The 15,768-nt window shown below is 42.5% G+C and overlaps 2 protein-coding genes across 2 annotated transcripts in view; both read right to left on the bottom strand.

Moving 5' to 3' along the window:
• Positions 1-998: 998 nt before the first annotated feature.
• Positions 999-15,768, bottom strand: part of LOC141108856 (cis-aconitate decarboxylase-like) — a 91,795-nt gene continuing 77,025 nt past the window's right edge. The window contains exon 7 of the transcript XR_012236133.1: positions 999-1,861. The gene's annotated coding sequence lies outside the window, so the exon portion shown is untranslated. The remainder of the gene's footprint in view (positions 1,862-15,768) is intronic.
• Positions 1,861-11,229, bottom strand: LOC141108857 (cis-aconitate decarboxylase-like). Its single transcript, XM_073600827.1, has 6 exons — positions 11,099-11,229; positions 8,890-8,944; positions 8,475-8,662; positions 4,703-4,807; positions 4,413-4,618; positions 1,861-2,809 (listed from the first exon to the last, which is right to left on the bottom strand). Exons 1-6 carry the CDS (start codon positions 11,117-11,119, stop codon positions 1,888-1,890), a joined length of 1,497 nt encoding a protein of 498 aa, XP_073456928.1. The 5' UTR covers positions 11,120-11,229; the 3' UTR covers positions 1,861-1,887.

Below are 15,768 nucleotides of genomic sequence, written 5' to 3'. Positions count from 1 at the left end.
ACCCCAATACTTACCCACCATGACCCCAATCCCCACCCACCATGACCCGAATCCTCACCCACCATGACCCCAATCCTTACCCACCATGACTTGAATCCCCACCCACCATGACCCAAATCTCCACCCACCATGACCCCAATCCTTACCCACCATGACCCGAATCCCCACCCACCATGGCCCCAATCCTTACCCACCATGACCTGAATCCCCACCCACCATGACCCAAATCTCCACCCACCATGACCCGAATCCCCAACCACCATGACCCGAATCCCCAACCACCATGACCCGAATCTCCACCCACCATGACCCCAATCCTCAGCCACCATGAACCCAATCCTCAGCCACCACAACCCCAATTCTCACCCATCATGACTCAAATCCTCACCCACCATGACTCGAAACCCAGCATGAGCCCAATCTTCACCCATCATGACTCGAATCCTCACCCACCATGAGTCCAATCCTCCCCCACCATGAACCCAATCCTCCCCCACCATGAACCCAATCCTCCCCCACCATAAACCCAATCCTCCCCCACCATAAACCCAATCCTCCCCCACCATGAACCCAATCCTCCCCCACCATGAACCCAATCCTCCCCCACCATGAACCCAATCCTCCCCCACCATAGACCCAATCCTCCCCCACCATGAACCCAATTCTCCCCCACCATGAACCCAATCCTCCCCCACCATAAACCCAATCCTCCCCCACCATAAACCCAATCCTCACCCACCATGAACCCAATCCTCCCCCACCATGAACCCAATCCTCCCCCACCATGAACCCAATCCTTCCCCACCATGAGTCCAATCCTCCCCCACCATGAACCCAATCCTCCTCCACCATAAACCCAATCCTCCCCCACCATGAACCCCATACCTCACCCACCATGAACCCAATCCTCACCCACCATGAACCCAATCCTCACCCACCATGAACCAAGACTCTCTGTACCTTCCAGGCAATAAAAAAAAACAAAAATACGATTTGCTTTGATTCAACAAACATATAATTATTGCATTCATATTGAAGGAGCTGTACATTGCCTTGTGTTCTTTACAACTATCAGAGGTCAGAGTTGGGGGGGGGGGGGGGGGTTGTTTTTGCAGATTGTGGTGGTTCAGATCAGACATCACCCCACCCCCAAGCACTGATCACTCACCCGTCTGTTACAATACATTTACATTAAGAATAAATATTTTCAATGACTGACAGGCAGGAATCTATACAAATATATTTAAATATAAATACACAATATATAATATATATAGAAGACAAATGGGCTATACTTCCCTATAGACATTTGGCCCTACACCACTCTTAACATTCTGGTTCCCATTATTGGCATTTTTAAAAAAAATATTGATTGTTTATTTCTTATCAATTAACAAGTGAATTTTTCAATGTGACTTTTACATGGAATAATGAAATGTCATCCCAAAGTCCAGCTTTAGAACTTTCAGCTGCCAACAGAAGAACCGTTCACGTTTTGTAATCCATAATGAAGCTTTGGATGTTTTTGCTCCTAAATTGTATAATCAATTTTTTGGAAGTTTTGGGTGGAGTGCGGAAGGGTTAATCCTCTGTCAGGTTTTTATTGCTGTCTGGGTCCCCACTATGGAGATTCTCCCTCTCCACTTGTCCTGGTGACCATTGTCACTGGGACTGTAAATGATGGGAAATCCAAAGTTTAGATTTGTCACCAGAAGAGGAAATCTTCCAATGAGGACAATTGTTCTGGTGTCAACTGTCTAGGAGGGAAGTCCCCTCATTGTGGAAGGATTTTATCTCACTTTCTGTTGTGCCTACAGGAAAAGTAATCCCCCCAATGAGATGCTGATGGATGAATGAAAACCTGATTTTCCTGTTGACCACACAGAATTATTGAAGCAGCAGAGGTAGCTGTGAACTGTCTGTGACGCTCTCCAGGTTGTCCACCATCTGGATGACACCTTGGATCTGGTCATCCTGGAGGACGGTTCTGGCATTGGTCACAAATTTCTTCAGCAGGGACTCTCTGCTCAGGGGCTTTCTCCAGTGGCCGTAGAAAGTGTCACATTTACCGACCATCACATCCCCATTCTTCAGCAGCAAAGACACTTCACCGTACATCTTGTCAAAGTTGGCCTCGTTGTCCTGAGGATGCTCCACCACCACCTTGCTCAGAAGATGCTGAAGGTCTTTTCTAAACATGTGATCATCATTGAAGGAAGCGATGGTAACTTCACCATCCAGGAGAGCCGTGCAAGCATTGAACTGGAAGGAGTGACGGGCCTGGTGCTCCGACTCTGGATAAGGCCTATTGATGTATTTGGAGATCGGGACTCTGAGAACTATAGATTGGATAGCAGATGGGTCAAAAGTACCATAGTGCTCCATATATCTATTTCTGACTGAGACAGCAGCATCAGCTACCCAGTGCATCCCCAGATGTGCCGGGAAAGACTTAAAGGCAATGTCTTGCTTTGCTAGAAGGAACTCATAGTTTTTACCAGGGAATGCCAGTGACTTAGGTTGGTAGTCACCATAAAATGCACTAAAACCAGCGCAACCTGAGACATCATCCAGTATGAGGGAATTGGCCTCCATTCCTTTAGCAGCCAGAATAGCAGCTTCCAGGCCTAACCTCGTAGCATTGCCAATGTGTAAAGGCTTGGCTAGAGTAGCGGCATTGGCCATTGGGGCACCAGCAAGAGAGGCAGCGATTGCCAGGGCGTGCATGCATTGTTCCTTATCTAATAAAAGAAGCTTGGCAGAGGCGGCAGCACTTCCCATGGTTCCAACTACCGAAGGTGGATGAAATCTGTAATGAGCAAACATTTCCAATTATTATGTATTAAATACAAGATAAAAAAGGAATAGAATTAGATGAGGGCTGAGGTTTCATTTCTTCCTTGGTGTGTATAAAATAACAGTCTAAGGAAGGATCTTCTATTCTATTCCACCATGACTGTGCCCCCCCTCCCCCCTGTTTACAAAGCCAGCTCTATGAAGACATAGTGTGACCAGTTTGGTGTGGAGGAACTCCAGTGTCCTGCACAGAGCCCTGACCTCATCCCTACTTTTGGAAGACCTTTAGAATCGAGTCTTCTCATCCAATATCAGTACATGCCCTCAACCCTGCTGAATACTTTTTAGATCAGATCTCATTCCAAAGGTGTTCAGTAGGTTTGAGGTCATGGAGGAACGTGAGTTTCCTGCACAGAGCCCTGATCTTAACCCTACTGAATACCTTTGGACCTCTACCCTACTAAACACCCTTTTCTGTTCCAGCATGACTGTGCCCCCCCCCCCCACCATGTACAAAGCCAACTCCATAAACACATGGTGTGGCCAGTTGTGTGGAGGAACTCGAGTGTCCTGCACAGAGCCCTGACCTCATCCCTACTGAACACCTTTGGGATGAACTGGAACACTGATGGTGTGCCAGGTGTTTTCATCCAATATCAGTACCTGACCTCACAAATAGGCACAAATTCCCACTGAAGCCCTCCAAAAATCTTGTGGAAAGTCTTCCCAGAAAAATGGAGGAGGTTATATCCACAAAATGGAGGCAACACAATAAAGACCTGGTGTGACCAGTTTGGTGTGTCCTGTACAGAGCCCCAACCTCATCCCTACTGAACACCTTCAGGATGAATTGGATTGTGAACCAGGTCCATCCAGCATCAGTACCTGACCTCACAAATGCAAAAATTATGTCACCAGCATACCAAGGAGCTCCAGAATGTAGTACTTGTGACATAATTCTTACCTTGACTGTCTTTGGTTTCCATCCGGTGGTTGCTGCAGCACCCATTTACATTCACAAGAATGTATGCTTTTGGAATATTGTGCTTGACCTCACAAATGTGCAAAAATTCCTACAGACACCCTCCAAACTTTTGTAGAATATCTTCCCAAAAGATTGGGGGATGTTAAAGCCACAAAGGAGAGCAACTCCATATCAATGGCCATGGATTTGGAATGGGATGACCAACAAGCCCATAGAGGTTTGATGGGAGGAAGAACGTGAGTGTTCTGTACAGAGCCCTGACCACATCCCTACTGATCACCTTCGGGATGAATTGGAATGCCGATGGTGAGCCAGGTCTTCTCCTCCAACATCAGTACCTGACCTCACAAATGGGCACAAATGCCCACAGCACCCTCCAATATCTTGTCGAAAATCTTCCTAGAATAGTGGAGGATTGTGGGTTGTCTAACAAGTTCATATACAGTAGATGTGATGGTCATTTCTGCTGTAAAATGTAACTGTGGCATAAAAAAGACCCCCTTGGTGACTAATCTTGTCTGAAAATAAGTAGGATAAGACAATGCCTGGGTGTAGATGTATCCATATATTATATTGTAACAGAACAGCGATGAATACAATTATAAAAATGATGACTTTTGTAACAACTCACTTTTTAGGAATGTTATTTGCTTCCTTGGAAAAGCCCATCAATCTTCCTTGAATCTCAATTCCAACATTGAAAGCCATCAGAAGCTCCTCTCCAGTGATTCGCCTTTCTTGGGAGACCATCTGTGTCAGTGCCAATAGAGCTGGAAGGACGGCACCAGATGGGTGGGTGGCGGGGTGCCACGTGTCGTCAAAATCCATGGAGTGAACCTGAACCAACAAGACATTATTATTAGACACCTTCCACCGTCTTCTGGTCTCTGGGGTTTATTATTGGTGGTCGGCTATACTTACAGCCACTCCATTAGCATACGCAGCCAGGGTGGGGGAGAGCTTCAAACCTTTCTGTCCATAAACTGAGCAATGAGAAGTATTTCCGTACGTGCAAAAATGCAGATCCTGAAAAAGATACAAAATGAAGGCTGAATATTTCCTGTGACCTTCTCCTCCAGGTATGACACTGAACACATGGATAATGAAAAACTGCAAAATCTGTAGTCTCAAAAAGACCAGAAATAATCGATAATTGGAAAATGGGGACATTGCTTTAACTTTGGATTCCACCTTGAAATCGGGTAATAAATCTGATGGTGTGGCTCTGGATTTTCCTGAGAATGGGGATCAATTCCAACCCTTGGAGGCTGGAGAACCCCAGAGCAATGTGAAGGTCTTTATAGAAGGATGAGAACCTCAGAGCAATGTGAAGGTCTATATAGAAGGATGAGAACACCAGAGCAATGTGAAGGTCTTTATAGAAGGATGAGATCCCCAGAGCAATGTGAAGGTCTTTATAGAAGGATGAGATCCCCAGAGCAATGTGAAGGTCTATATGGAAGGATGAGATCCCCAGAGCAATGTGAAGGTCTATATAGAAGGATGAGATCCCCAGAGCAATGTGAAGGTCTATATAGAAGAATGAGAACCCCAGAGCAATGTGAAGGTCTATATAGAAGGATGAGATCCCCAGAGTAATGTGAAGGTCTATATAGAAGGATGAGATCCCCAGAGCAATGTGAAGGTCTATATAGAAGGATGAGATCCCCAGAGCAATGTGAAGGTCTTTATAGAAGGATGAAGTCCCCAGAGCAATGTGAAGGTCTATATAGAAGGATGAGATCCCCAGACCAATGTGAAGGTCTCTATATAAGGATGAGATCCCCAGAGCAATGTGAAGGTCTTTATAGAAGGATGAGAACCTCAGAGCAATGTGAAGGCCTATATAGAAGGATGAGATCCCCAGAGCAATGTGAAGGTCTATATAGAAGGATGAGATCCCCAGAGCAATGTAAAGGTCTATATAGAAGGATGAGGTCCCCAGAGCAATGTGAAGGTCTATATAGAAGGATGAGATCCCCAGAGCAATGTGAAGGTCTATATAGAAGAATGAGATCCCCAGAGCAATGTGAAGGTCTATATAGAAGGATGAGATCCCCAGAGCAATGTGAAGGTCTATATAGAAGGATGAGAACCCCAGAGCAATGTGAAGGTCTTTATAGAAGGATGAAGTCCCCAGAGCAATGTGAAGGTCTATATAGAAGGATGAGATCCCCAGAGCAATGTGAAGGTCTATATAGAAGGATGAGATCCCCAGAGCAATGTGAAGGTCTATATAGAAGGATGAGATCCCCAGAGCAATGTAAAGGTCTATATAGAAGGATGAAGTCCCCAGAGCAATGTGAAGGTCTATATAGAAGGATGAGATCCCCAGAGCAATGTAAAGGTCTATATAGAAGGATGAGATCCCCAGAGCAATGTGAAGGTCTATATAGAAGGATGAGATCCCCAGAGCAATGTAAAGGTCTATATAGAAGGATGAAGTCCCCAGAGCAATGTGAAGGTCTATATAGAAGGATGAGATCCCCAGAGCAATGTGAAGGTCTATATAGAAGGATGACATCCCCAGAGCAATGTGAAGGTCTATATAGAAGGATGAGATCCCCAGAGCAATGTGAAGGTCTATATAGAAGGATGAGATCCCCAGAGCAATGTGAAGGTCTATATAGAAGGATGACATCCCCAGAGCAATGTGAAGGTCTATATAGAAGGATGAGATCCCCAGAGCAATGTGAAGGTCTATATAGAAGGATGAGATCCCCAGAGCAATGTAAAGGTCTATATAGAAGGATGAAGTCCCCAGAGCAATGTGAAGGTCTATATAGAAGGATGAAGTCCCCAGAGCAATGTGAAGGTCTATATAGAAGGATGAGATCCCCAGAGCAATGTGAAGGTCTATATAGAAGGATGAGATCCCCAGAGCAATGTGAAGGTCTATATAGAAGGATGACATCCCCAGAGCAATGTAAAGGTCTATATAGAAGGATGACGTCCCCAGAGCAATGTGAAGGTCTATATAGAAGGATGAGATCCCCAGAGCAATGTGAAGGTCTATATAGAAGGATGAGATCCCCAGAGCAATGTGAAGGTCTATATAGAAGGATGAGATCCCCAGAGCAATGTGAAGGTCTATATAGAAGGATGAGATCCCCAGAGCAATGTGAATGTCTTTATAGAAGGATGAAGTCCCCAGAGCAATGTGATGGTCTATATAGAAGGATGAGATCCCCAGACCAATGTGAAGGTCTCTATATAAGGATGAGATCCCCAGAGCAATGTGGAAATTAAAAAAGGATGAGATCCCCAGAGCAATGTGAAGGTCTTTATAGAAGGATGAGAACCTCAGAGCAATGTGAAGGCCTATATAGAAGGATGAGATCCCCAGAGCAATGTAAAGGTCTTTATAGAAGGATGAGAACCTCAGAGCAATGTGAAGGTCTATATAGAAGGATGAGATCCCCAGAGCAATGTGAAGGTCTATATAGAAGGATGAGATCCCCAGACCAATGTGAAGGTCTATATAGAAGGATGAGATCCCCAGAGCAATGTGAAGGTCTATATAGAAGGATGAGATCCCCAGAGCAATGTGAAGGTCTATATAGAAGGATGAGATCCCCAGAGCAATGTGAAGGTCTATATAGAAGGATGACATCCCCAGAGCAATGTGAAGGTCTATATAGAAGGATGAAGTCCCCAGAGCAATGTGAAGGTCTATATAGAAGGATGAGATCCCCAGAGCAATGTGAAGGTCTATATAGAAGGATGACATCCCCAGAGCAATGTGAAGGTCTATATAGAAGGATGACATCCCCAGAGCAATGTGAAGGTCTATATAGAAGGATGAAGTCCCCAGAGCAATGTAAAGGTCTATATAGAAGGATGAGATCCCCAGAGCAATGTGAAGGTCTATATAGAAGGATGAAGTCCCCAGAGCAATGTGAAGGTCTATATAGAAGGATGAGATCCCCAGAGCAATGTGAAGGTCTATATAGAAGGATGACATCCCCAGAGCAATGTGAAGGTCTATATAGAAGGATGAAGTCCCCAGAGCAATGTGAAGGTCTATATAGAAGGATGAAGTCCCCAGAGCAATGTGAAGGTCTATATAGAAGGATGAGATCCCCAGAGCAATGTGAAGGTCTGTATGGAAGGATGAGATCCCCAGAGCAATGTGAAGGTCTTTATAGAAGGATGAGATCCCTAGAGCAATGTGAAGGTCTATATAGAAGGATGAGATCCCCAGAGCAATGTGAAGGTCTATATAGAAGGATGATATCCCCAGAGCAATGTGAAGGTCTTTATAGAAGAACGAGATCCCCAGAGCAATGTGAAGGTCTTTATAGAAGAACGAGATCGCCAGAGCAATGTGAAGGTCTATATAGAAGAACGAGATCCCCAGAGCAATGTGAAGGTCTATATAGAAGGATGAGATCCCCAGAGCAATGTGAAGGTCTATATCCCCATAACTCAAGATTTAGTCCTGGGAATGTTTGTTATTTACAGCAAAAGATCAGAAAATATAACCAACGCGTTTCACAAATCCCTTCATCGGTGTTCGGAGATAACATATCATACTGTAAATGGAAGACATAAACACAATGGTCTACAAAACATTGATACATTGTGTGTATAATATGTATGACAGATCATACACAGTGTGTATCAATACTCTATTGTATTTAGGTCATGGGTGGGGGCGGGGTGGGCAGTGATATTGTATATCGGGACATACCTGACAATATTTCAGGATGATATTGAAGACGTGTGTTGTGCTTCCGATTAATCCAACACCAATGCTGTCCAGCATCATGCGCTTACTTCTGTGGCGCACTATATCGGGGAGGTCCCCGGGGCGTATCCCGTGGATGAACGATGCAAAGCTGTTGGTGACCGTCTCCTCATCCTGGCTTCCGACAACCACTAAAACAGACAGAAGATTATTATTAGTGACGACTCTTCCTCTGATCTCTCTGATATCTTCATATCACATGGGAAAACCCGGACAAACCCGGAGCAAGGAAACGGAACAGACCAACGTTCCCAATGGGAAAGCCCCAAGTGACCAATCAGTGTTTGTCTCTTGTGAAATGAAGTGTGATTGGTTGTCGTGGACAGTCCCATGTTGTCCGGACTTGGAATATTCTTACCTTTCATGGCTGATTTGTGGATGTGTCTGGACAGACGGTGGATCTTCTTCGTGTTCTGGAGGAAGAAAACAGAAAAGTACATTCAGATTTCACCGACTTTTCACCATCCGGGAAATTATTTCAGTTCTGCAGTGAAGGGATTTTCTTTTTAATGTTTGGAAGTTTATGGAAGTTCATCCGTCGTTCTGCCTTCTAGAGTCGCCCCGGGATCACCTTTCCCTATAAATGTTACTATCCAGTTATATTCTGTACACCAGGAAAGAATCCAATCTACTGATCTGGACAGATCCACCTCTGGAGGGATTCTATTCCACATTTTCTCAGCTCTTACTGTGAAGAAACCTTTCCGTATTGTTCTATAGTTATAAAGAATTTGGGTACCGAGAAGTAATGCATTCTGCCTGATCTGCACCGGGGTGAAGATGATCAATTCTGCCTCTTTACTGATGGAAATGATCAGATCCACAGCAATGGTATGGATTTGGATCATTGAGCTGGTTGTAGTGCTCAATACTTCCACTAGAGGGCGCTCTGACCTCACCGCCCACTTACGGTCCTGCCGCTTGCGCTCAGCATTGCGTTCTCCACTTTGTGACTTTATATGATCACATTGTTCGGGATTCAATAATCGGTAATGAGTTTGTATTTCTAAAGCTTTTCTTATCCTTTTCATGACAATATTACAACTTTTCTTTGGCCAGACGGTTTATTATTTGCATGAAAAAAAAAAAAAACAGAGAAACGCAGATTGTGAAATTTGTTTTTCTGGGTTGTGAGGATCAGCAACGCATTTCAGAGATTTTCAGGTGAAATGACAGATTTCACACTTGCCAAAAATTTGGTAAAATTGGCCTTTAATTTTGCCATTCAGCACCGCAACATAATCACCATCAAGAAACAAATAAAAAAAACGTTTGAAATATTATTTCCTTTTCTTTGTTTTTTTTAATGGTTATATTTTGGTAAATTTTGTTATTTGATTTTGTTAAGTAATAGAAAAAAATTGAACAACATTAATGTGACAATACACAATCAGTAGAAAAACATTTGCCTATTTTTGCTGTTTTTTTTTTTTTTTTTTTTTTTACTCAGAAACATTAAAGCTCATTTCAGCCTTAAAATCCCCTTCATTTTATTTTATTTTGTATAAAATTCAAAACATTTTTGTCTTGAATTTTGGTGAAGTTTCATCAATGAAATCCCTGAACTTCTCTCATCTCTGATTAATAAACGAATACAAGTTAATATCGTAATTATTCCATTTTCCACATAAACTTTGTATTTTTTTTTATGTTTTTAAATTTTGGGACTGCTGGAGGTGAGGAAGATTCTTTATCACTTTTTTTTTTAAAGTCCAACCGGCAGTCTAATATAAGTCAGTGAGGTTTTTTGTTTTTTTATGGATTTTTAGGTCAGAGTTTTGGTTGGAATCGGCGATTTCTGAAGTTTTATGTACAAAACAAAAACATGCAACTTCATTTCATCCATTAATATTTTCTCCTCACATTTTATTTTTTTTAATTTTCTGTCAATTTTTTTTCCCCTCTTACAAAGTGCCCATTTATAATGACTTTTGTGATACAGATAAATGGAATAGATGGGTTTGTATTTTAAAAATGAATAGAAGATGTTGGTTGTTAGTGAACAGGATGGACTTGTGTCTTTTTTCAACCTGACTAACTGTGTAAGATAATAAGAAGAAGAACAAAAATGGAAATAATAATAACCATACTACATATTAAAAACAATAATAATACTACTAACAATACTACAAATGACAACAACAAGAAGTCTCGGGTCACACTGGGGCAGATTCCTCGTCACCTGACTCTGAAGCGCCCCCTACAGAGCGACTTCAGTGTGACTTGTAATCAACTTCTGTAATAGAAGTCAATACAAGTCGCTCGGAAGTCGCCCCCAAATGGTACAGAAACCTTTTTTCTAAGACAAAGCGACTTGAGACGCTCCGATTAGAACCATTTCATTGCACTGAATGGAGTAATAATAATAATAATAATAAGAACAAGAAGCATAACAACAAATAAAAAAAAAATACTACCACTACTAACAACAATACTACAAATATTGATAATAATAATAATAATAATAACAATAATAATAATAATAATAATACAAATAATAGTAAATAATAATAGTAAATAATATTTGAATCTCCTGCAGACTGAAGACCCGGAATAATAGAAGTCACCTGTATGGCGGTGGAGAACATGGTGTGTATGGTGCGATCGATATCTGGGACGATCTCTCAGATGATTGTTGGTTGTCTCGGTCAGAAGAGCGAATATTTATTTAGCAGTCCTGACATTACCCTAAGGAAGTGGGCGGTCCTCCTCAGGAAGTGGGCGGTCCTCCTCAGGAAGTGGGCGGTCCTCTGACACCCAGGAAACAAAAGCTGAATATTTGTTGGGAATTTTTGGCAGAGAAGAGAAGGTGACGAGGAAAAGATCGACTCATTGTAACAACAATAATAATTTACCATCTCATGTTTTTTAATGTATTGAATGAAACATTTTCTTACATTGACTCATCTTGTAGTCATTCCAAACCTTCCTCATTTATAGCCCCAATCCATCTTTCTCTAACAACGATCAAATCTTTTTATGTCACTCAAATATTGACTTTTATCATTTACAGCCCAATAAAGAGGAATAGAGAGGAATACAGAGGAATAGAGAGGACATGACGATGGTGATAAAAAATCAATATTTAAACTTTGTAGATTTCATAAATCTGAACTGTTAATGTTTCACTTATACTAGAAATACAGTCGATTATATTGTGGATGTGGGCGGATCGATTGAGTGATCGTCCAAAGGGAAATGATTGGATTTTCTCCCTGGGGGAGTCCCGGGATTTTCAGAAGATGATTTAACCCCTCAATCTCCTCCACCTGTTACCCCCCCCTCCCCCCCCCATAGACCAGAGGGAGGGTCACATGACTGCTATCATGGGCCCATTGATTGGAGATAAGATTGTCATCATCACTTATGGACCTTGCTTTGTGCTCTGATGTTGGATGAGAAGGCCTGGCTCGCAGTCTCCACTCCAGTTCATCCCAAAAGGTGTTCTATCGGGTTGAGGTCAGGACTCTGTGCAGGCCAGTCAAGTTCCTCCACCCCAAACTCACTCATCCATGTCTTTATGGACCTTGCTTTGTGCTCTGGTGTGCAGTCATGTTGGAACAGGAAGGGGCCGTCCCCAAACTCCTCCCACAAAGTTGGGAGCATGAAATTGTCCAAAATGTCTTGGTATGCTGACGCCTTAAGAGTTCCCTTCACTGGAACTAAGGGGCCCAACCCAACCCCTAAAAAACAACCCCCCACCCCCACACCATAATCCCCCCTCCACCAAATGATTTGGACCAGTGCACAAAGCAAGGTCCATAAAGACATGGATGAGCGAGTTTGGGGTGGAGGAACTTGACTGGCCTGCACAGAGTCCTGACCTCAACCTGATAGAACACCTTTGGGATGAATTAGAGTGGAAAATGCGAGCCGGGCCTTCTCATCCAACATCAGTGCCTGACCTCACAAATGCTCTTCTGGAAGAATGGTCAAACATTCCTATAGACACCCTCCTAAACCTCGTGGACGGCCCTCCCAGGAGAGGTGAAGCTGTTATAGCTGCAAAGGGCGGAGCCAACTCAATATTGAACCCTCCGGACTAATGCCGCGTACACACGATCGGATTTTCCGATGGGAAATGTCTGATGACAGGCTGTTGGATTTTCCACGGACAAATGTTGGATGGCAGGTTTTAAAATTTTCCATGGACAAATATCTGTTGTGGGATTTTCCGAGCGTGTGTACACAAGTCTGTCAGACAAAAGTCCAAAGTACAAACACGCATGCTCGGAAGCGATCGGTCTTGTAAACTTGCGTTTGTAATGGAGAATTAACATTTGTGACGCGGCAAATTGTGAAATGTGGAAATGCAGCGCACAATTCTCTTCTTCTATATAATGGGATGATAATGAAGATGCTTTGCTGGTGATAATGATGGATTATTGGAAACTAATTGTCAAAGGTAATAATAATAATAATAATAATAATAATAATAATAATAATAATAATAATAATAATATATATATTTTGGTCAAGTTACCACAACACCATTATTATCCCAAATTTTTTAATCTCAAAAGATACAAATATGTTGCTGTCCCTTGATAATGTTACTTTGTATTTTATAAATATAACTGCCGATTCCCAAACTGTCATTGGAAGTAAAACACAAAGATAAATATTATTCTCCACAAATCATTTATTGTTCATTACAAAAAGAAATAAAATTAGACATGAAATCTGCCAATAGAACTTATAGAAAATATAGAAAATCAAATCATTATTATTATTCAACCAAAAAATAATGTCAAAGCGATAAATCCGAGGCCAACAATAAATAAGACGTTATCTCCTCCGATTCCACAACATGTCTGGATGACGAACGTCCGTTCAGAAATGAAAAGTGCGAATCACCAAACTTCTACTAACACAAAATGAGCAGAAGGAGCCCCAAGGGTGGCGCTAAAGAGCTGAAAAACCACGTAATACGTCACTACATTCGTGATTGTTGGCCAACAATTGTGTGCCCGTGTGTATGCAGGACGATACTAAGCTACGATTTGTTTGTTCTAATTTGTTCATAAACGATCTGGAGGATGGGATAAACAGTTCAATCTCTGTATTTGCAGAAGATACTAAGCTAAGCAGGGCAATAACTTCTCCGCAGGATGTGGAAACCTTGCAAGAAGATCTGAACAAATTAATGGGGGAGGGGCAACTACATGGCAAATGAGGTTCAATGTAGAAAAATGTAAAATAATGCATTTGGGTGGTAAAAATCTGAATGCAATCTATACACTGGGGGGAGAACCTCTGGGGGGATCTAGGATGGAAAAGGACCTGGGGGTCCTAGTGGATGATAGGCTCAGCAATGACATGCAATGCCAAGCTGCTGCTAATAAAGCAAACAGAATATTGGCATTAAAAGGGGATCAACTCCAGAGATAAAACGATAATTCTTCCGCTCTACAAGACTCTGGTCCGGCCGCACCTGGAGTATGCTGTCCAGTTCTGGGCACCAGTCCTCAGGAAGGATGTACTGGAAATGGAGCGAGTACAAAGAAGGGCAACAAAGCTAATAAAGGGTCTGGAGGATCTTAGTTATGAGGAAAGGTTGTGAGCTCTGAACTTATTCTCTCTGGAGAAGAGACGCTTGAGAGGGGATATGATTTCAATTTACAAATACCGGACTGGTGACCCCACAATATATAAATACCGGACTGGTGACCCCACAATATATAAATACCGGACTGGTGACCCCACAATATACAAATACCGGACTGGTGACCCCACAATATATAAATACCGGACTGGTGACCCCACAATATACAAATACCGGACTGGTGACCCCACAATATATAAATACCGGACTGGTGACCCCACAATATATAAATACCGGACTGGTGACCCCACAATATACAAATACCGGACTGGTGACCCCACAATATATAAATACCGGACTGGTGACCCCACAATATATAAATACCGGACTGGTGACCCCACAATATATAAATACCGGACTGGTGACCCCACAATATACAAATACCGGACTGGTGACCCCACAATATATAAATACCGGACTGGTGACCCCACAATATATAAATACCAGACTGGTGACCCCACAATATATAAATACCAGACTGGTGACCCCACAATATATAAATACCAGACTGGTGACCCCACAATATATAAATACCAGACTGGTGACCCCACAATATATAAATACCAGACTGGTGACCCCACAATATATAAATACCGGACTGGTGACCCCACAATATATAAATACCGGACTGGTGACCCCACAATATATAAATACCGGACTGGTGACCCCACAATATACAAATACCGGACTGGTGACCCCACAATATACAAATACCGGACTGGTGACCCCACAATATATAAATACCGGACTGGTGACCCCACAATATATAAATACCGGACTGGTGACCCCACAATATACAAATACCGGATTGGTAATCCCACAATATACAAATACCGGACTGGTAATCCCACAATATACAAATACCGGACTGGTGACCCCACAATATATAAATACCGGACTGGTGACCCCACAATATATAAATACCGGACTGGTGACCCCACAATATATAAATACCGGACTGGTGACCCCACAATATACAAATACCGGACTGGTGACCCCACAATATACAAATACCGGACTGGTGACCCCACAATATATAAATACCGGACTGGTGACCCCACAATATACAAATACCGGACTGGTGACCCCACAATATACAAATACCGGACTGGTGACCCCACAATATACAAATACCGGACTGGTGACCCCACAATATATAAATACCGGACTGGTGACCCCACAATATATAAATACCGGACTGGTGACCCCACAATATATAAATACCGGACTGGTGACCCCACAATATATAAATACCGGACTGGTGACCCCACAATATATAAATACCGGACTGGTGACCCCACAATATATAAATACCGGACTGGTGACCCCACAATATATAAATACCCTTTCATCATCAGTGAAGTATAAACATTGTAACAATTTGTCATTGGAATGAACTTTGTGTGTAAATGAGGGAAGTTTAACCCCCTAAAACACTAAACCTTCTTCTGACATTTGTTGGCTTCAAGTTAAAATCTTTTTTTTTTTTTTTTGCTAGAATATTCCTCAGAACCCCCAAACATTATATATATATATTTTCGTAGAGACCCTGGAGAATAAAATGGTGGTTGTTGCAATATTTCATGTCACTCTGCAGTGGCGTAAGTGGGGGGCTCTCTGGGGACCCTGATG

The sequence above is a fragment of the Aquarana catesbeiana genome, linkage group LG09 (assembly GCF_042186555.1).
Source record: "Aquarana catesbeiana isolate 2022-GZ linkage group LG09, ASM4218655v1, whole genome shotgun sequence".
Classification (NCBI taxonomy): Eukaryota; Metazoa; Chordata; class Amphibia; order Anura; family Ranidae; genus Aquarana; species Aquarana catesbeiana.
Note: the sequence above shows the minus strand (reverse complement) of the source record. Positions and strands in the feature narration are given on the sequence as shown.